Source organism: Eurosta solidaginis, chromosome 4 (genome assembly GCF_040869045.1).
Source record: "Eurosta solidaginis isolate ZX-2024a chromosome 4, ASM4086904v1, whole genome shotgun sequence".
Taxonomy (NCBI): domain Eukaryota; kingdom Metazoa; phylum Arthropoda; class Insecta; order Diptera; family Tephritidae; genus Eurosta; species Eurosta solidaginis.
Window position 1 is genome coordinate 205,198,228 of NC_090322.1, and position 22,483 is coordinate 205,220,710.

At 39.3% G+C, this 22,483-nt stretch overlaps 1 protein-coding gene across 3 annotated transcripts in view; it reads right to left on the minus strand.

Annotated features, from left to right (window-relative positions):
* Positions 1-1,543: 1,543 nt before the first annotated feature.
* Positions 1,544-22,483, minus strand: part of OtopLb (Otopetrin-like b) — a 61,276-nt gene continuing 40,336 nt past the window's right edge. The window contains exons 2-7 of one of the 3 annotated variants that reach the window (XM_067779985.1): positions 14,818-15,321; positions 14,597-14,710; positions 12,511-12,728; positions 7,603-8,532; positions 7,360-7,536; positions 1,544-2,071 (exon numbers count right to left, since the gene is read on the minus strand). In XM_067779985.1, the coding sequence (XP_067636086.1) occupies positions 1,731-2,071; positions 7,360-7,536; positions 7,603-8,532; positions 12,511-12,728; positions 14,597-14,710; positions 14,818-15,321 (2,284 nt within the window). In that variant the 3' untranslated portion in view covers positions 1,544-1,730. The remainder of the gene's footprint in view (positions 2,072-7,359; positions 7,537-7,602; positions 8,533-12,510; positions 12,729-14,596; positions 14,711-14,817; positions 15,322-22,483) is intronic. The other 2 variants (XM_067779986.1, XM_067779987.1) reach the window with 2 other exon arrangements.

The window sequence follows — 22,483 nt, forward strand, 5'->3', positions numbered from 1 at the left end:
ATAGCTGACGTGTAGCTTCGCTCGGACCACCAATGTTAGGCATTATTCGCATAAGTGATCCATTAACTTTGGTAATTTTCTCCACCACCGCTCTGAAGTGCTCTTTGAAAGTTAACTTAGAGTCAATGTGCACTCCTAAGTATTGTAAGGAATCCTTGGAGGTGATTTGATGATCCCCGACAGTTAAGACTAACTCGTTCGCCGACCGTCTTTTGGCTAGCCAACTCCAGTCCCGTATTGGTCAGCCATTCCTTTATTCTTGCTACGGCGTCATTATATAATGCTTGAAGCAGGTCCAGTTTCTTGGCCACTACTACCACTGCAATATCATCAGCATATCCCACAATTTGCGTGTTTTCTGGTAGATCAATCTTTAGCACTCCGTCATACATTACATTCCAAAGCGTTGGCCCGAGAACAGATCCCTGTGAGACGCCTCCTGTGATTTTGTACTCTTTTGCTCCTTGATCCGTGTCAAAAAGAAGTACCCTGTCTTTAAGATAGCTACCTATTATTCTGCGTAAGTAAGCTGGAGTGCCGAAGCTTTGCAGCGCTGCCATTATCTGCATCCAGTTCGCAGTGTTAAAAGCATTCTTGATGTCCAACATAATCAGTGCACAGAACTTCCTTTTATTTTGGCCTCCAGAGATAGCTTCTGTAGCTATATTGACGACTGTTTGTATTGCATCTACGGTGGATCTTGATTTGCGAAATCCATATTGACTATTCGATAAGCCACCTGGTCTTTCTAGAGTCAGCTGTAGGCGCTCACTAATTATACGCTCGAAAATCTTCCTTAGGGAATCCAGCATACAAAGTGGCCTATATGAGGATGGTTGGTCCGGCTGTTTACCACGTTTCAGCAATAGGACAAGTCTTTGTCGTTTCCACGAGCGCACAGTGGCCTGTATTGCGTACAAGTAGACATAGATAGATGTTCGTCACTCATGCATAATTCAGTGATATAGAGAAAGTGTGTTTGCCTATCATACCGAGCCTAATCCTGTACCAGATAGCATCAAAACCGATCTCTGTGCAATTTGTGCCCTAGGTGGGTCTTATTCCGACGATTTTGGTTCGTTAATTTCTAACTTTGCCTTTCCGTTTGCCCGTTACAATCTTTTCATACACATGTTTCAAGCTGTTGCTATCAGGATATTGCTAGACACGGTCATTAGGATGCTTTTCGAAATTTTAGGGTGTCATCCACTAGGTCTGCCAAGGGAATTCTTTGAGTATATATGTATGGCCTGTTAAGCTGCTGTCGGTCGCGGACTTACTTAATTGGCGCTTAGCCGTCTGAACTGTTTTGTACCTTCAAAGCGCGCCAGTCGTTTCTTAACAGCGATACCTGGCGTCAATTTGAAACACCAAGAGAAATTAAAGTTTTATAGGATTTTTACACAACTCGGGTACAGAATTCAAGCAACTCATTCGTATCAGTGTATAGCAAATTCTAAAACTTTTATTTATTTATTTATTTATATATACGATTAATAATATAATACTTTTCAAGAAATTTCGAAATCTACATTAACTACCTTAATTTAAGTTCTAAAACAATTGCTTTGAGCAACAGTAAAATACATATTTCGGTTCAAAAAAAAATTTATTAAAAGTATAAATATATATTATGAATGAAAAATAAGTAACCTAAATTAGTTTTCGTGCTAAACTTTGCTAAAATATTAAAAAAAAAAAAATTATGAAACTCTAAAATAAACAAAAACTCAATGTGTCTTTGCTTTGTAGGAGATTTTCCAAACTTCAAAAAGACATATTGTTGAGTGGAAACGATAAAATATAGCCAACGGCATGGATATATGCGTAATGATGGTCCAACCCCAAACACCGAAGAATACCAAATTCGTTTGACGAAAGACTGCACGTCCTTTGATGAGCGTGTTGATAAACCATATGGCAATATTGGCCACCAGCAAAAATGTAACAATCTCACGACCCGGCTTACGACGTGCCTGTTTCGAGCCCTTGCAGCGTCGGTGACTAGCATGAAGAATAAACATCGTTTGAAGTGATGTCTCCGCCAAACCAAGAACCTCAGCAATAATACCTTTGGGATAGTAAATATGTTAAATCTTTGTATTAGTTCATATAAGATATATTCGGACTACTGTGCAAATTTCTAATATTAAAAGATTATCTTAATGGCCAGGTAATTTTTGAATATAAGTGGAAATATGACAATACCGCTGTGTCTTATGAGGTCGAGTAACGTTCGTTCTGCTTTTGAAATGGTGGGGGATTGTATATTTACAGAGCCGCTCAACCCCTGAACTTTTGTTTTTGTTTTACCCTGAAGGATAGGCACAGATAAAAATTCACACTTCGAATATAAAAACAAATTTTTATAGCCCTCCCACATATATATTTGAGTCATATGGAAATGCCTGGATTTCATATGAAAGTGCAAAGAAATAGCACTTCCATATGAAGCCAAGGCAATTCGTTATGATATTAAAATTTACATTAACAAATTGACATCTAAAATTTTTTCAAAAATATTGTAGCAATGAGAAAAATTGAACATTTAAAATAATTTTTCTTTTTCAATTTAAGAAAGTTTCAGTGCCCATATAAAGTTGTATATGTATTGAAATTTACACATCAATATAAAAATGTTTGAACAACTCTGTATATTTAGGAACCAGAGTATATACTGAAAGTGATGCCAGTTAAGAAATCAGAAAATAAAAAATTACGTCTTTTAACAAGTGCTTCTTTGTAGTCAGTAAGCGCCTGAGAAAGTTCTCTCTGAAAACGAACAAAAATCATAGATCCCAGAAGCATGGATAGCAAAAATATCGGGTGATATGAACCTTGGACTTAAAGCAAGAGGATGTAATGCTCTACTGAAGATTTATTAACTAGCTAGAGATGGAATTAAATCAATTTGTCTGGATTACAACAGAGCCAAGGTCCGCTCGTGCCTTTCATACGTATCCTGGCAAGAGCATGTCATCTTCAAAACAATTGCTTAACACTTTCTATTTTTGCTTCTTTCCATTAGCTCCGACAGAAATCTTTTGTTCATGTTAATGTTGCAGTGGACCTTAATAGAGATGAATTAAATTAATAAGGGGCCAAGTTTGTCTGGACACCACACATCCAGCCTACAGCGTCTATCTTAGGAGCCAGCACTTGCATAGACACAGCTAGGGCAGGCATAATGTCACTCAGCTGACTTTATTTGGCCTATTCAGTAGGCCTCCTCGCCACTCCATCGCCAGCATAGTGACCCTTATCATTGCTGTGACCCTCTACGGGGCCGTTTCTTTTAGAATACTTAGATAGCAGCCATCAGTGGCTTCGTTTCTGTTTGTTAATTCCACCCGAAGAAGTTACAATATTCCTGTAGCATTATATGTACTTAGAGAGATAGTGAAAGATCTTCTTGGGTCGATACCACGGCCCGCAGTAAGTTTGAGGGCATCTGTAAAGACCCGCGCACTCCTGATCAACGCTACAGAAACCAAGACATTTAAGGCTCTCTGCGGTTATGATCAATAGCTTGTTGTCTGTTTTCGTGACTAGTTCCCCGAATGCTAGCTTGGGCAAATCTAATGCCACTATAGGGCAGGACAGGATGTACTGTGGTCTTCCAGACTATGCTCGAGCTCAATTATGGTTTATAATTCAGCCTGAAAGACGCTAAAATGGCTTGGAAGCCTTATACTTTAGAGAGGGAGAGATCTGCTGAGTCCTATGAACAGGTCGCCAAGAGAAGTGAAAGGTGTATCTTTAGATTAGCCCTCTTTAACATGTCACTATCGTTCGTTGGTGCACGAAATATTCACATTGAATAAGGGAATGATGCAGGCTATATTGTTGTTGTTGGTTCATCCAATAGGCAACCTTTCTTAATATGCACAATCACTCAAAGGTTTGTCACCATAATCCCACAAATTCAACAGGCTCGGCCATACCTAGTGTATTTCTGTTTTGAGCATGTATAAGTGAGAGTTGATCCTGTTAAAATATTCAGACCAAAGTTGGGTTAGACAGGCACGCGTCTGCCTGGTTAGTCGGCTCCCTCTTCTGCAATCATTGCACATTTGGTGCCGATAACAGGTTTAAACAGGCAGAATTGAAGAAGATTTTGTATGGATGGCGCAGATTTTTTACATCTATACCGACTTTAAAACTCTTATGTTTTAAACGAAAAGCTGTCTTTGCCGGTTTCGAAAATGGATGAAAAAGAAAACGTCTTTATCGTGTGTCACAACTTCAGAAATCGGCTTCTTTATAGACGGCGTACTCTTCTTTCATTGTTGTTGTGTTGCTATTGCTTTTGCGACAATCCTTAGCCCTGCTTAAGAGGCTCAATTATTCAAGAAATTTCCATGATTCCAACGGGAGTCCAAGGAAACCACCCGAGGAGACAAACCGTGACAGTTCTTAGTGCAGAGTTTTGGCACGCCTGAAAATTCCCCAGTGGTGTTAGATACAAAGCCCATATTGGCAATGCAAAGCACAAGATCGCCTTCATCGTTCGCCAGCAACGGTTTCTTGTATTTTCCTCAAGTGCTTCCCGTAAGCGACTTGACGTTTTTGTTGCGACTTTGTAGTTGTGTAAAAGTGTTCTCGATACTGGCGACTGGAGAGATATTTGTCGGTACGACGCTCCTTGGCTGGCTGCCTTCGGAGGTTTGGATAGCGTAATTTCCATTTTTCAGGAATAGCCAAGGAGCGGAGGGACATATCGAAGGCATGGGATAATATCTCTCTCCCTCATAGCTAAGATGTTTTAAAATCGAAAAGGCTTTGTCAACTTATATGGTCAGGATGTTATGTGATCAATGCTGTTTCTGTGTTTGGGCGCCCGTTTTATGGCTCATCGTCTGACATTGTCAACCGAGAGATGCAATATAAGTTGGCGGGAAGAAGCGCTGGCCATTTTTTTTCTGCCAAAGTGCGTTGCCAAAGGCGATTGATATTATGACTTTATGTTGCGGAGCTATACGGCGGCGAGGAGTTCGTAATTCGCATCAGATTCTTTGCATATATGGTAGGACGAGTGCATGCCCGACTATTGGAATCTAAGTGTTCTTTGCCCAGTTCACAAAGAAGGCGATATTGCAAACTGCAGAATCAGCCTTCTTAATATCGCATATAGGGTCCCGTCAAGTGTATTGTGCGAAAGATTGAAGCCCACCGTGAATCGTCTGATTGGACCTTATCAGTGCGGCTTTAGACCTGGTAAATCTCTCACAATGCGCCAAATCTTGGAAAAACGCGAGAAAAAAGAATCCACACACATCACCTCTTCGTCGATTTTATAGCCGCCTTCGACAGCACGAAAAGGAGCTGCCTATATGCCGCTATGCCTGAATTTCGTTTCCCCGCAAAACTTATACCGCTGTGCAAAATGACGTTGAGCAACACCATCAGCTCAGTCAGAATTGGGAAGATCCTCTCCGATCCGTTCGAAACTAAACAAGGTTTCAGACAGGGTGACCTTCTATCGTGCGATTTCTTTAGTTTTATGCTGGAGAAAATTTTACTAGCTGCAGAACTTAACCGCTCTGGAACAATATTCTATACAGAAGTGCAATTACTGGCGCATGCTAATGACATTGATATCATCGGCTTGAATACCCACACACTGCTAACTCCAAACTGGAGAAAAATGCGGTAAAGTTGAGTTTGATGGTGAATGAGGACAAAACGAAGTTCCTGCTGTCATTGAGCGAAGAGTCAGCGCCTATGTGCCTTGGCAACCACGCTACTGTTGGCAGCCATAATATAATAAATACTTCGTTTAGCAGCTTTAACACTACCAACGTCAGCTTTGAGATACAGTGAAGAATCACTCTTGCCAATAAATGCTACTTTGGACTAGGTAGGCAATTGAAGAGTAAAGTCCTCTCTCGGCAAACAAAAATCGTGCTCTACAAGTCAGATTTAATGATGAGCTGCACGAGCTACACGCAGACATCAACATAGTTCAGCGAATTAAAACGCAGCGGCTACGATGGCTAGGTCATGTTATGCGAATAAAAGAAAGCTCCGGCTAAAAAGTATTTTTATCGGGACCCGCCTATGGAAGCAGAGGAAGAGGGCGGCCCCCACTCCGCTGGAAGGACCAGGTGGAAAACCACGAAAAAACCAAACTCAATTGGTGTGACCAACCGTTTAAACGGTTAAGAGCCAATTAAGAAAGTTTTACCAATTGGCGCCAGTTGGCAGTGCGAAGAAGCCATCGGCGTGCCTTGTTGGATGGTCATAACCGTTGAAGCGGTTAAGCGCCAATGAAGTAAGTAAGTAAGATCTTCCTATTTGATGTATATTGGAACGATTTTCCGTCATCCCTTGTCAAATTTGGTTTTGAGACAAACCGGTTTCGGCGTTATGCCATCATCAGTGTCGATTTTCGTTCTCTTCCTATTTGGCTCGCACGTGTTCATCCGCAAACCGTCTGTGTCCGCTATCTGAGGCTCTGCTGTCGCGCCAGATCACGTTCTAACACTAGGGCTGCAGCATCAGTAGTGACATTTAGTCTGATTTCCAGGACTCTATCAGCCTGTATGAAGCGAACCATGGCCCTATGGATAATGTTGCGGATCTCGACGCTGTATATGCTTTAAGACCTCTCATTAAAATTTTTTTAAAGTTGCTATACGTGATATCGTGTGATGTCTTCTCGTATAATCCTAGATTATTTTCCTAAAGTCCTAATAGTAGCAGAAAGCACCAGTTCAAGTAAATATTTTTTATTTAACCGAAAACCGTGCCTTATTTATTCAGACTCTGAACGAATTTACAGTGAAATGACTCAGTAACCTTCTTAAATACATATTGTGGCGAATGTTGACATCACTATGCTGTTAGTAAATAATCACAACAACAAAAACAGCAAACGAAGAACATTCCACAAACATAACAAATAGATCGAAGTGAAGAGATATCTCACATACACATATGTAGTCATCAGCTAAGAGAAGAAGTAGTTACTCACACATTCACACGCATATGGCTAGACGAAAAGCATAAACTACCATGACATGTATATAGCTGGGTAACCAAGCATGAGGTGCAGCTGTTCTGGAACACAGGTTGGTGAAACGACTAGACCTTAGGAGAGTTGGCGAACGAGATGACCGAGAGTATAAAAGCAGCGCAAGCTGAGGAATCAGTAATCAGTTTGATTAAAACACGCTATTGTGAGACACGTGATATTGAAGTATAATTGTACTACTCCCAAAGTAGTCTAAATAAATACCATTTTGCAATACTGAACATCGGAGTTATTTATTCGACAGTCAGCGATTCGAGCGTTAGCAGAAGGTGCATAATTATCAGAAATCCCCAGAATCCGTTACAATATATTTCTGTCATTACCTTCAAAACGGTCGGGCACCGTGTCCCATTTGGAGAAATAGCTCCCCAAAATGCTGAACATCCCATAAAGGTAAACACCAGTTTGAGCTACAATCAATAAATGGTTGTCCAGCTCCATTGAATGATGATCGTCACTAGAGTTTTGTACGTATTTGAGATCACGTATCATGATCATACCTAAAAATTTAGAGCGAGAGATTATTATTAACCCAATTTCACGACAGCAATTCTCCACAAACTTACCGGTAATTATCGCTACAATGCAAATAAAATATGTGATAGTCTCCCAAACGGTTACCTCCTGTGTCGCGATCATTTCATAGCCAGGTTGGGTGTACAAAACAAAATACATAATCATAGCTATGATCGTCATCACGATCATTAGTATGCCAAAGAAGAGTCCCTTATGCGATTGTGAACAATCAACAGAGAAATGATGCGCTGGCTTTTGATGTGCTGGCTTCACGGAACTTTTCCTCGAACGGTCAATATCAGGAATAGAACGTACAGTCTTCCACATTTCATAGAGGATCACAGCACAAATCAAAGAATATTCGATGGTGCAAGGGAATAGAAATGGTGCCACCTCCTGCACCAGCGCACCCATAATATTTGTACGCGTACAACCGACTGTTACCTGGGTGGATGCATTTACCACTGCGGACGTTGTGATATTTGTTAGAACGTTTTGGATTGTTGTCGAAATCGAATTATTCATTTGAGATTCATTTATGGCATCCCAATTTACGTTACTATGTGTTGTGGATGCGGATGTTAATGTTCCTTCACTGACATCGCTTTCTTGCTGACCAATATGATAGATTTCGTGTTTGGTCTCCTCCACCAACACGTACAACCATTCGCATAAATTTGTCGCAACCATATGCATTAAACCGAAACGGCATGTGACCTTATGTCGGGCCATATCCAAATATGTTGTATTCAGGAAAATAAATTGTATTTGTATAATTGCTAGTATCATTCGACAAATTGGCGTGATAGCAATGAAGACATCATTGCAACCGGGTTTGCCATTCAACTCGAAATATTGTCCGAACTCCAGACCCGAGTAGACCATAGTGCCGATAGCAAAGGATATGGCACCAACGCGCAAATAAAAACTACCAAAATGTGTGACTTTGTGTTTTAAGTGTACGTTGTTGTTTTGTTCATCTGTGTAAGGAAAAAATACGACACAAGGTTAGGTCAGGTTACGTACATTGGTTAGGCTAAGTTCAAAGACCAAAAAGTGACTTTTCCAGTCCGACCATTAGACTACGATAATTTTGATGCCTCTAACTCTTGCTATACCAGCTGACTTGAGACGAACTATTTTCTGGACTTTCTACTTAATCCCAGACAATGGAACTAACTACTAAACACTTTTCTTTTCCCGGGCTTCGATTATCCCCGCGCTTAGCCATACCTGTCGTAAGAGGCACTAAGCTCCACAGACCCGAAAGTTTGAGGGCTAAAGAATCCTCCTCCGCGGCTGTCGGTTTGTACCGGAATATACCGTATTCGAAAGGCTATACTCTGACTTCAGAATTCCCAAGCCCATCCTAGCGGCAAGAGTATCTATCAAACAGTTTACAATAAGCTCCTTTGCCCTCGTATTTGGAAAGAACTGACCAAACACCCCTTCCTGGTCAGCTCTACAGCACTTTCAACATTCTGTTGTCCAGGTAACCATATAAGTTTGATTTTGAAATGCTGGGCCTTTTCATTCAGATATCTGCGTCATTCAGTGCCGGACTTTGTGTTGTTGACACATAAGTCGAAGGCTTTAAGCGTGGATTGCATCTCTTAGAAAACAGGCATATGCGCCAAATAGCTCTCTGCTTCGGGGATTACGAACATTACCGCTTGATATATGCTAAAATGGTCGGTCAGACAGAAAGGGATTTCTAGTTGCAGGTCCGGTGAAAAAGCTTCCACTCACCTTCCCATCAAGCTTAAACCATCAGTAAATAAGTTGATGACACCCTGACCCTTTTGTCATTTGGGAATGCACATTGTGTAGTTACTAACAAAGATATTGCTAGACGTGAAGTAATCAGTGAGTACTGGTAAAATATGTGTTCAGCAGCTTCGTCGTATGCATAGCAGTACATGTATTTGTGATATGCCACATAATCCACTGGTGATAGGTGCAGAATCTCAATTTTGCCAATAAATGCTACTTTAGACTAGGTAGGCAATTGAAAAGTAAAGTCCTCTCTCGGCGAACGAAAATCATACTCTACAAGTCACTTATCGTGCCCGTCCTGCTATATGGGGCAGAAGCATGGACCATGACAACAGCAGATGAAGCGGCTTTGGGAGTGTTCGAGAGAAAAGTTCTTCGAAAGATTTATGGACCTCTACGCGTTGGCGAGTACCGAAGAAGATTTAATGATGAGCTGTACGAGCTATACGCAGACATCAACATAGTCGAGCGAATTAAAACGCAGCGGCTGCGCTGGCTAGGACATGTTATGCAAATGAAAGATGATGCTCCGGCCAAGGAAGTGTTTCTATCGGAACCCGCCTATGGAAGCAGAGGTAGAGGGCGGCCCCCACTCCGTTGGAAGGACCAGGTGGAAAACGATTTAAACTCCCTTGGTGTGATCAATTGGCGCCAGTTGGCGGAGCGAAGGAGCGACTGGCGCGCCTTGTTGGACGGCCAAAACCGTTTAGACGGTTAAGCGCCAATTAAGTAAGTAAGTAAGTAAGATAGGTGCAGAATATTGTTGAGTCTCTCCATCTGAGTGGAGGCAGGGGCGCAGTTAATGGAGAGCACCGCTAATGCAGAGCTCCAAACCCCTATGGGTTTTTTTCAAATGCTTGAAGCACGCGGGCTTTGTAAGTTTACGCTAATGGGTTAATGGGGGTCCCTCCTCCCAGGGGTTGCTGACGGCATTGCTCCTCTTCATACTGCACAGATTGTACTTCTGTGAATCAGACTGGGATCTTGTAGCGCTGTTGGCAGTGACCAATTCCGTTGAAGCGGTCCAGGAAATAGTTGGACGTGAACAGAAACGAGCCGAGTAGAGGTAGTGGGGGGTTGGGGAGGGAGAGATAACAGAGAGGCAGAGGCTGCTGTCGGTATTGCTTCTTTTCATAATGTAGAGACTTGGAGTGAACAACAGCGTTGAGACTGTCCACCGTGCTCTTAGAAGTGAAATAAAAGTATTGAGGAATCTACGCAGTCGACTTCTAACGTGGTCGAGCTCGGAAGTGTGTTGTAATCACCGTTGTCCGATACCACTGCCAAGAGGGTGATATCTTTTAATTTATCCTTAAATAGTAGATGCTGAAGATCCAATCTCTTGATCCTGCATAAGGTTCAAAACCTTTCCGAAGCAGAAGAGTATAGCGTAAGAAATAATGACCACTTTTATGAGACACGTGGTGCATTTAAAAGGATAATGCTGAAGTAACACCCCTTATACGGGCAAACAAACTCGACTGACTTAGGTATGACACGGCAATGGTGTCTTGTGTATTTAGTACTTCCTTGCACAAAATATATAGACAGTAAGCTGTCATGGAAGCTCAACGTGGAGGAGAGGCCTTCAACGGCACTTTATGCATTTAAAACTGTGCTGGGGTGTACGTGGCGCTAATCGCCTTCTTTTACTCATTAGGTTTTTACAGCGATTGTAAACCCGATTTTATATTATGGAGTTCTTGTTTGGTGGAAAGCCACACAAAAAACAAACCTTACTCAAAAAATTAGAGAGGGTATGCAGACAATCAATGCCCAGAAAACAACACCGACGGCTGCACTGTATGTCTACCTGTCGACCTGGTAGCAACGAACATAGCGTAAACAACTGCAACCAGACTGGGTGCCTCGGGGCAGCTTGAGCGCCAACCTTTCGGCCACAGTAGTATAGTGTCATCAATCACAAGACGACAGACTACCTGATTCCCTATCTGCGCTTCGAGGGAGATCTTAAGGCCACAATAGAGGTGGATGGTTGGCGTAAGGGTGCTCAAATGGCGGACGAGGCGATACATGTGTACACAGATGGCTTCAAAGTAGTGGAAGGGGTAGGGTCTGCGGTATACTGTGCTGATCCGGAAATAAACATATCCTACAGACTGCCAGATTACACTGGAAGATAATAGCTCAAGTTGCAACCGTGTTAACTTTTATATTGACAGCCAAGCAGCAACTAAGACAATAATCTTGCATAGCACAGAATCTAAATGGAGGAGACTCAGGACAGGGAGAAGCATACATCTATATTTGGTCCCAGGGCTTATGAGAATAGATGGGAATGAAAAAGCAGATGAACTAGCTAAAAAGCGCGCATCCCTCTAAGCCTGCTCCGTAGACGACCCAATTAGACTGGACGAGATTAAGAGAAGGCGAGAGGTGCACATGGTCAACCAAGCGGGAAAAGCGTGGGTTCAAGCGCGGGGCTGTAAATTGTCGAAGATTATGTGTAGGTCTAACAACCTTAGACTAACAAAGTTGCTTCTATCATTCAAAAGAGAGGACTGTAGACTCATGACGTGTATTATGACTGGACACTGCCTTCTGGCGTCACATGTCTCTAAATTATGCTTGATCAGAGATATCAGATGTAGGAAGTGCGGGTTGGAGGAGGAAACGATCGAGCACGTTCTGTTATCGTCCCAGCGCTTGCCAGGATAAGACTCCAGCTATAAGGAGTGATACAACTGTCAGATCAAGAAGTAGCAAGTGGCCTAAGTCCTAGAAAGCTTCTAATATTTGCCAAGAGGATGGATTTATTTTATAACATAGGTCCTGGTTTTTGATAGGGTTTTTCAGTTTGGTCGTTAAAAAAACTTCTGGTAACACTACGGACTCATTCAGTGTGAGGTCCTCATGGACCGGCAAGTTCAATCTAACCTAACCTTCCATATTTCATAAATGACAAAGATGCCTTAGTAAGAGTATGAATTCGCTGTAAGGTCTCACGCTTTTGTGGGCTTGGTCTTCTTGAAAAGTGTATCTGAAGGAAGCTCAAATATTTCGCCTCGCCTAAATTTGCTTGCTTTGAGTATCTCAATAAGGTGATCCTGTCACAATTATCAAACAAGTTAAAGGCTACCATCAGCCTAGGAGTAATGAACATAACCTAACTTAATAAACTTATGTTTTGGAATTACAATGAAAAAGAAAACTATACTTACGAAAATTCTTCAATGCATTAAAGAGTGTACGATTGCGCAAAGTTGTCGAATACAGAAAAGCAACAAATAATATGCTGCCCGCATACAAATAGACATAGAATCCTTGATAAACATAGTTGGGTATTTGATGTGAGATCACTTCTGTAATGGGCAAACAGACACCCATCAAAACTAAAATTTTACAATAAAAAGCTGAAAGGGCAGCACTCAGCGCATCACTGAAAAAGAGGAATGATAAAAATTATATATTTCAAAAAATCAGTATAAGGTAAGAGTTTTGAAAAAGCACTCAACACATAACGAAAAATAACGATGACATTGGGCGCTTTCAGCAAACACAACTGTTGATCAATTTTTGAGTGACAAGTTTTTGATCCACCCAACGGTTTGGATTTTTAATCAAATTACTGAGCTGAAATTTTTTTTCGCTACATTCACTCAATGTGTTTACTTTGTTGACTGGCATTTTTTTGACGTTTTGGTTTCGAATACACTTTTTCTTAATATTATAGTGAAGTGCGAAAAATTATTTAAGAAGTCTTTATCCATAAAATTTAATAATAACCATGATTCAATTACTAGAGGTTTCTTCTCCTATGATGACAGATCTTTGACACTCCAAAGGTGAAAAATCTGGATGGGTTGCTTTTACGAAGTAAGGAAAACGGGGAATAATTCAATACCCATCAGTGAAAATTGTAGCAGAAAAATATCTTTGGTAGTATATTAGTAGTGATAATAAATTTCTCAATGCCAAAGGGGAAATAATTCATTTTCTACTAAATATTCAGTGAATTGATAAAGTTATGTTGGTTTGGTCATTCTTTCAAAAATTGTTTGAAGAATGCCGTACGTTAGAATTTTATTCAAAAATGCACTATCTCAAAATTTGTTTCAAAAGCTCCCTATATGAGCATAAGTTCAATGCATTTTGTTATATGAGAGAGTTAATGAAAAGCATTCTGAGATGAAGTGTTCTTAAATCTAACTCTAATATAGGGCGGTTTTGTGACAAATCCTGAATTGGGAAATTTTTGAAAACTCTTTTGAGATAGGACGATTTTGAACAGGCAGCCTACATGGGGTGATACGCTACTCAGCAGCCGCAAAGGACTGACAAAAATATAAAAGAAAATGGCGTATTGTCTAAAACCTTATATTCCGGCATTGACTTTGACAGAAAAGTTCCGCTTTTGTGTGGTCCTGCTACACAGGGAGTATTCAACTTTTTCTTCTGATATTTCGGAAAGCTCTTTACCGTTAAGTATTCATGTAAGTGTTCCGAATAAACCGTTAATTTAGAATAATCGGAACACGTGCATTTGATACTACCTCACGATGTCAGAATATTTCAGATAACTATATACACAATATTCCAAAAATTAACCTATTCCACAAATTCTAAATGGAGATGAATGTTCCGAACATACGGAATAAATAATGAGTATATTTCGTTATGTAATCTCCATTATTTACTGATGAAATTTTTACGTGAATCGATTTACTGGTCCAGCTTTTGACGTTGGACGATAAATTTTGAATTGGTTTAGGTTTCGTATGTTCATAGGTCTACGAAAGTGCACGATTCATGGGTGTACGTACTTTTCATAAAATTACATATGTTCAGCTCATGGCATAGGTAATAAATTGCTCATAAAATAAAAAAAAAATTGTTTTAAGTAATTATGCAGTTCAGTACTTATCGGGTATTGGGAAACTGATTGCTTCCTATTTCTAATACTAATATCGAAAAATCGAAGAAACAACACATTTAACGGATGTCAATTCGATTTGGGAGCAAAATGGCTGCAATTGTCAAAAATGTGTCTGTCGAGCAAACCTTTTGTGATTGAATCATGAATAATAATTATTTCATTGCCAGTTGGCTCAATCAAACGTTAATAAAATGTCTACACTCAAACGACGGAAAAATGTTTGCAACGTATCACTAAAACTGGTGTTCACTGGAAGCACCCATTTTCGGAATTGTATTTGTTCCACTAACAACCGATTACTACTGTACCGATTACTTGCATCCATCTATTTACTTCTAGTATAAACCGTTATTTATACACTATGTACTTACTTGCCCTTGCGGCGATTTTTTTCCTTGAACTGCTTCGCAGCATAATGTTGTTCGGGATCTCCTGGAGCGTTTATGGTGACCATAGAAGTGGTAGCAGTCTCTGCAAGTGAACGACTACAAAGAGCACCAAAAGAAACATTTTATTTAGAATTGTCTCAAAAGGAATATTTGTATATATAAAAGTATATATATATAAAGATGACATATTCTTGAAGTTATACCCGAAAGGACTCTTGGTAGTTCCATTATATTCTTTCTTGCCTTTAAAAAATGCAGATGGTCGGCGCGCCAATATATCATGCAACATCAACGATGGCCGACGTGATACTTGCAATGTTTGCACACTGGAGCCGTTACTATTCTCATGGTAATGCAACTTTTCATTCTTCTCCAACTTTTCATTTTTCTCACCATTTCCAAGCGTTATAGTTGGTAGTAAAGCTTGTCGAGCATTTCCCGTGCTAACCAATTCCAAATTTGTTTGTGAACGCACTAGTGGTGAGATGGGATGTGCCATAATGGGCACGTTATGATAACCGCACTGATCGCAAGGTGTACGAGCTAGACGTTTTGCATGTACAGATTGATTGTAGGAGGGTGTGGTAGGTGAGTTTGGTACGGTAAGTAATGCTGAATCTTTAGTTGGTTCCGGTATAGATGCTGATCGCGGTTTTGTATCGATTGTTTTGTAAAAATAATCGTTGTTATTGGACGATTGATTTTTGCTACTATGTATTTAAAATTAATGATGATGGATAAGAAGCGGTAAAGAATATTTCAAAATGGTTAATTGAAAAAGTGTGGTGTGTTTCTGTGCTAAGCTTTGTTTTGGTGTATGAAACATATGTGACAAATGCCGTGGGAAAAATGCGATTAGTCTAGGATAAATCCGGAATGAGTCGCAAAGGAATATGCGTTTTTGTGAGGTCAATTCTCTTTATATTGGTTTGAATGGTGCCTTTTGTTGGAGCATATCCTATGAAGAGACCAATTGTACTTTTTATGCCTGAACTGGTAGTACCTCCCTACGGGTACTGTCGGACAAATCCTTTTTCTATCCTCCTTTATACCCATAAGGCTACGGTTCGACATGTTCACTTTGTAGCCTTAGGGGTATTGACGGACAAATCCTACCCCTACTGGTACTGTCAGACAGATCCTCTTCATACCCCTGCGGGCACTTTCGGTATTTCTTACAGCTTGTGACATATTTTAAAAATCTAATACAATGAGTAAAATTTTTTTTCCGTATTGGTATTGTAGAAAAATAAGAATAGAACAAACACTCCTATAATGAAATTTTAGCTTCAGTATAGTGCTCCTTATTTTTTTTAAATAATTCGTTTAAATTCCATGTGATATTGTTATTTTTTCCATTTATTTACCGTTTTTCTTATTATTTCTTAAAATTGGCTAGCTTGCTACCTTTTGTTATTTGGTGCTTTAGGTCTAGTTCTGAACCAGAAATTTGTAACCCTAGTTACTAACTTCCCTACATGGTGATTCCAACTATGTCATGTTGGGAACGGTGAAAGTGATATCTTTCGTAGGACTGATTTCCATTCCCACTCCTACTTATCTTTAAACCAAATTAAGAAGAAAGCACATTAAAAAGGGAGACATGAGTCACCCCGAACCCAATTTCGCTCTGGATAATGTAACAGGTTAAACTCTTACTTGTCCAGAATTAACCTCAACATACGTAATGTATGTCCTGCATGCGGTGTGCCCTACATAACACCAACCATCTTTTCAATTGTAATGTGGAACCTACGCACCCAACACCAATCTCCCTATGGTCTGCCCCTGTTGAAACTTACTGTTGTTTTGAACTCCCATTAGAGGACTTTGATGACAATTTGTGAGTGGTCATGCCCATTGAATGGAGCGAAGTACTGTTAACACAACAACAACAACAACAAACTAATCGTGTGTAATTGGAACTTGGAAGGCAAATTTTTGTGTTCACCGGTGATACACTGACCGCTAATCGATTGACAGACAATTTACTCTTAAACAGGTTTTTTCAACATTTCCGGATGAACGCTCAGTGCACACAAATCCAGCGCGAAAAGAGCAACTTTGTGGCTGTGAAGATACTAATCGACAATGAAACCAAAACACAAGCCGTGCATGCAATGCTACAATATTTTTGAAAAATTGTTTGTTGTCAATGTGTTAGTGTAAGTTTGAATATCTTACTTAGTGCTTTTTCTTTGCACTTTCATATGAAATTCAGGCACTTTCTTATGGATCGAATTTATATGTGGGGGCATATGGGAGTGCTATAAAAATTTGTTATATTCAAAGTGGCGGGGCGCCGGCGTACGCCGGTGTTCTTAAAAAATAATATTTAGGAAAGGTTTTTGGGTGTATGTATTTTAGGAAATCAACGTGTTGACCATTTCGGAAAGATTCGGGGTTTTTGCCTCAAGATCTCGCAGACTGTTCAAACATTTTCAGGAGAGGCTGCTTGCGGAGGGATTGTCCCTCCTTCACTTACTCCAGAGAGGCTTCGAACCTAACCCCGGTCTTTGGAATTGGTACTGCTGCGTCTGCTGAAAAGAAATAGAGATACATAAAATAGCCACACTTTTTGTCTGCATATCTCATGCAAAGCGCAGTTTCACCAGGGGTTAACTCCTAATAATCGTCACAAACACAATTTCTTTAAATTATTTGTGGCTCCTTGGCGGTCACGCACAAAGGCGACTTACGGTTGCTATTAATGGTCTATTAATACTCATGACTCTCGTAGCACAGGGCGCCTCCAGTGTTTTCGGCTGTTTTTAAGAGCTACAATTCCCGATGTGCGAACAGTAGCAATCCCTACATCCAGTCGCTATCGCGCCTCCTGACCCTCACACCATATGCCAGTACAGAAGCTATAGGACAGCGACTTCGAACTCATACCTTCGTCGACTTAACTTTCCTAGAAGCTCTAGGTGTAGCCCCGAAGACTTTACAATGGATGGCGCTATGCTGCCGAGCTACACCAGAGAAACGCCATGAAACGTTAGGGATTGATTACTCGGCCAAGGATGCCGCCTTCGAAATCAAAAGAAATCTAAGTGGAAGTCATTGCGTAATGGGTGAAAATCGTATAATCCTCGGCGCATCTGCATGATTAAAATTTTACAAGGACCCTGGATAAATTTTTTAAAATGTAGACCAAAGTTTGCAGACGTTTGTGTTCACAACATTGATTTCAATAGTCTTCCTTAAATCAAAAAGACATTTTATAATGAAAGTGGACCGATTTTAAGTTGAAAGATGCTTACTGCTGTTTTCCGGCCTTATGATATAAGAGCTCATTATGGATGACCGCGTAGCTTCTGTTTTCAGACTTGTTCTAATGTCCACTACGTTAGGGTAGTAGCACACACGGTCATTAGTTCGACTGTCTTCGGAAAGCTTTTGCTTAACCACTTCGAGTGTTCTTGCGAAGGAAAAAACTTCACATTTGTAAAAGGAGCCGTAACGTGTAGTTGATGTTTAAACTTGGTTAATAGGCTATAATCAATGTAATTCACTCCAAGGGACTAGTTTTGGATTGGGCCGCCAACTTTAGGAAATGTGAAACCGGGAGACTTGGGTGTTAAAGGATGAAGTATGAAAATCAAAATTAACATTTCAGACGCTATTGTATAATTTCGCAAATAAACCACAAATGTTTGAATGTAAGCACAAGCGATTTTTCAAACCCTTCTCAGACATACATATATGCTCAACTTAAGTATGAGGTAAGAATCATTTCAATGGACCGTTTATGCCCCTAGAACCTACTAAAGGATTTTGCATCACTGATTTCGATTATTCTTTCAGCCAATCGCAATATAATATTTTAAAAAAATCGGCACCTTTTTTGGGTATTTTGGTTTTTTTTACAACTTGAGGGTAATTTGAGAACAATTTGAAACGCCTTGGGTCATTTTATTTGAATTCATTGTTAATTATTAATTTTTTTTAAAAAATATGCAAAGTGAGCATATAAATTTATTATATAACTTTTCTTTTAGTACTTTGTTTTAATAACTTGGTGAATTGGGTGATGGAATGTCCGTGTTAAGCTGACATTGAAAACGCCTGTTTTTTTAAATAACTTTTGAACATTTAGAACGAGTTAAATTTCGCAATTAGTTTCTTGTAAGTTGCAGTTATGCGCATCCGTTGATACCTCTTTCGACCATATCTGACCAATTTTCGACATGAACAATAAATGGCATAAATAGTCTTAAACGAGTAGAACATATAATAACGCGCCGGACGCCGTCGCCGCCGCCGCCGCGCTGATATTTTTGACTTTCGGCGGCGGCGGCGTTTGTCGGCGGCGTATATCTCTAGTGTATAGGGGTTGAGCAGTTCCGAATATGAGGCAAAAAAATTATTTTGTATGTGAACCGAAAGAAAATAAAAATTATTTTGTATGTTAACCATGTTAACCGAAAGAAACTAATTTTTTTTCGTATTTATTTATTATTCGAATAATAAAGAAATTCGTTAATTTGTCAAACTTTTGCACAACTCTGCGTTTCATTTAACCTTTATGTCAATACGACATACCCGGGTATGTTTTTCACATTTCAAATACGTATGAAAACTTTTCTAATTAGTGTGGAAAATTGAAACTTCTTGAATCCCTGTAAGTATTCAATAGCTGTAATATAAAAAAAATTATTATTTGGACTATTTTTATAGGCGTGGCAGGCATTTTTTGACTTAAAACCTTATTCCCAATACGTATCTACCCGGGTATGTACATATAAATTAGCTCTGCATCCAAATTTTGAATTTGAATTTGAACTCTAAAAGATAAGCAGCCTTTAAAATAAACAGTTATGTGCCAATTATACGAATGTACGAATGCAGCATCAATAGTTTTATTTTTGAAATATGCATGTACATTAGGCCGGGTCGATTTGTGGGGAGGCAAAAAAATCGCCCATTGCTCTGTGAAAATCATATTCTAGGGATCAAAATAAGAAACTTTGACGAAGAAACCATACCTCTAAAACGAATTCTGATGTCCCCCCCTTTGGGTCGTAGGGGCAAATTTTGAAAAATCCCACTTTGAAATGCCTATGTTTTTTCTTTTTGGTGTTTATTTTTCTCTTTAGAAATTTATTTAGTCAGAACATATGTAAATGAAAAAATGAATTTAACTTAGTAATAAAAAAGAAATAAAAAAAAAAATTATTAGAAATTAGCGTTTTTACAACCCCCTTTTAAAACCAAGGCATAACTGTGATGCATTTGCATGTCGTAAACATAGTTGTGTGGGTTTTTTATTCAACCGTTTTAAAAAATGTAGGTATCACTGTGACACAATTGCAGATCGTAAAATTGCTTGTGTTGTTTTTTTTAAGCCACCACAAGACACAGCAGGTAGAATTGAAATTGCCCCTACCCAAAAGTTCGACCCAAAGGGGGGGGGGCATCAGAATTCGCTTTAGAGGTATGGTTCCTTCCGCAAAGTTTCTTATTTTGATCCCTAGAATACGATTTTCACAGAGCAATGAGCGATTTTTAAATCGACCCGCCCTAATGTACGTGTATATACAAATATACGTATATACATATGTACATACATATTTCAGAAATACAACTTTTAATGCTGCTTAATTGATACATATGTAACTGTTTATTTCAAAGGTTGCTTATGTTTTGGAATCAAATTCAAGTTCAAAATTGATATCCACAGCTAATTCAAATGTAATCATATGGTAATTTTCTCATTACGTATTTAGTTGGGCTGCAGTAAGGATCGTTTTATTTCCAATACATTTTTTTCTTAGATTTGAAGGTATACAAGAACGTGAACTCAAGGTAAGCTTTATGAATTTTTAAATTTTTAAATAAATTCCTTATTTATAAATTGCTCCTTCTGGTTTAAACGGCGGTCAACAAGAAAAATCTGCTCTATATGTAAATATCCGTTTGTGCTGATCACAGTATTGATATTTCGAAATGTATTAACTGTCAATAAATATATTTTTAATAAAAACCTTTGAAAAAACTTTAATTACTGGGGAAAAAGGCATTAGTCTTCCCATGAACTCAAAATTTTATATCGCACACCTTCTAACCGTGCGAATTGTATGTGCATACCCGGGTATGCTTCATATTGGGAAGGCGTTGTAAAATTTCGTATTGACACAAAGGTTAAGAACTGACGGTGACAATCGTGGTAATCTAAATTAAGTGCATGATACATAAGTCAGAGAAGCAAATTTTGGGACTGCAAATAGATTTTTCGCACAATGATCATCCCTAGCCAGATATGGGCGAATTCATAATTTATTTAATCTAAAGTAATTTTAATTTCCCGTTGCTTCCAGTAAGTTTGTGTTTGAACTTGGTAGGCATTGTTTGTTTGTGTGTATTTTTGTTTTGTACTTTAAATTAATTTGTCTTTTAGCCACTTATCACTCACTACCGCCAAGTTTACAATTTAAATTTAAACTGCCAGGAAAATAAAGAACGCAACGCAATGACCGAGTAATTTTTCAGTTTCAGCTTAACAATAATTTTTTTTGCAACTTAATTACTATCCAAATTGATAAGAAGATTGATGATGACCCGTTTGTCAGGGAAAAGCGTGATTGATATCATCAAATTCAATTTATTATCATAACTTAAAAAAAATATATTTTGTACAATGGAACAAAATAAATCCATACCACATGCTTGTATGAATATAACGGTATGCACATACCCAGCAAAAACTGGCATAAGCCGTTGTAAGTAATAGGGAATACTGGTTGCACTCCTGACAGATAAACAATATCATAAGACTTTTAGTAACCCCTTATCTCAGCCTTATTTACGCTTCGAATAAGCCTTATCCCAAAAAGTATTTGTGATATTACTTGCTTCGTAACTTAAACGAAGGACATGAAGACTTATCAAAAGCTTTCGATGCAGTCGACTACGGAACGGTACTGCAAGACTTGGAAGGCTCCTCCCGTCTTCCAAGTCTCAAAAGGTGGACCGAAGATAGATAATTACCCAAGAACCTGGGCATCCCAACAGACATCCGATTGAAGAAGCGCCACCTCCCAGGGGTTTAAGAAGTCTTATTTTGTTTTGTTGATTCTCCGACAGGGTGGATAAATGATGTATATTGGAACAATTTCGTTTTCGAACGAAAATCGACACTGATGGTGGCACAACTCCGAAACCGGTTTGTCTCGAAACCAGATTTGACAAGTGATGACGGAAAATCGTTACAATGTACATAGTTTAAGAAGTCATCTCGGCAAGCATTATGAGGAAATACGGCAGCTGAGAACAAGCCGTATGAAAAAAAAAAACACAAACACGGTCCTCAGTGATATTCAAAAAAAAAAAAGGGGACGGACCTCTATGCCAGGAATTTCGCACCGAACCTAGTTCTTAAATATAAATACCCTGAACTCGCAGAAGAGGAAAGCACTCTCCCTACGGAGACGCACGTCACTCTAGCTCAACTTCGAACTGGATACTCTAACAGGTTAAACTCTTACCTATCTAGAATCAACCCCGACATACATACTTCATGTCTTGCTTGCAATGTGTCCCCACATGACACCAACCATCTCTTTAATTGTAATGTGGAACCAACGCCTCTAACATCCCTCTCACTTAGGTCCACCCATGTTGAAACTGCTGTTTCCTAAAACTCCCGTTAGAGGATATTAATGACAATTTGTGAGTGGTCGCGCACCTATTGGACGAGGCGAAGCATTGCTACAGCAAAAACACCAAGGAATCATGTAAGTCTTACTTTATTTGGTTCATAAGCCTTATAATAATGTTGTTATATTATTCCTAGTCGCTTATGATAATAAACATTACGCCTAATGACATAAGTACAGAAAAATAAGGAGGATTATAAGGAATACGCCA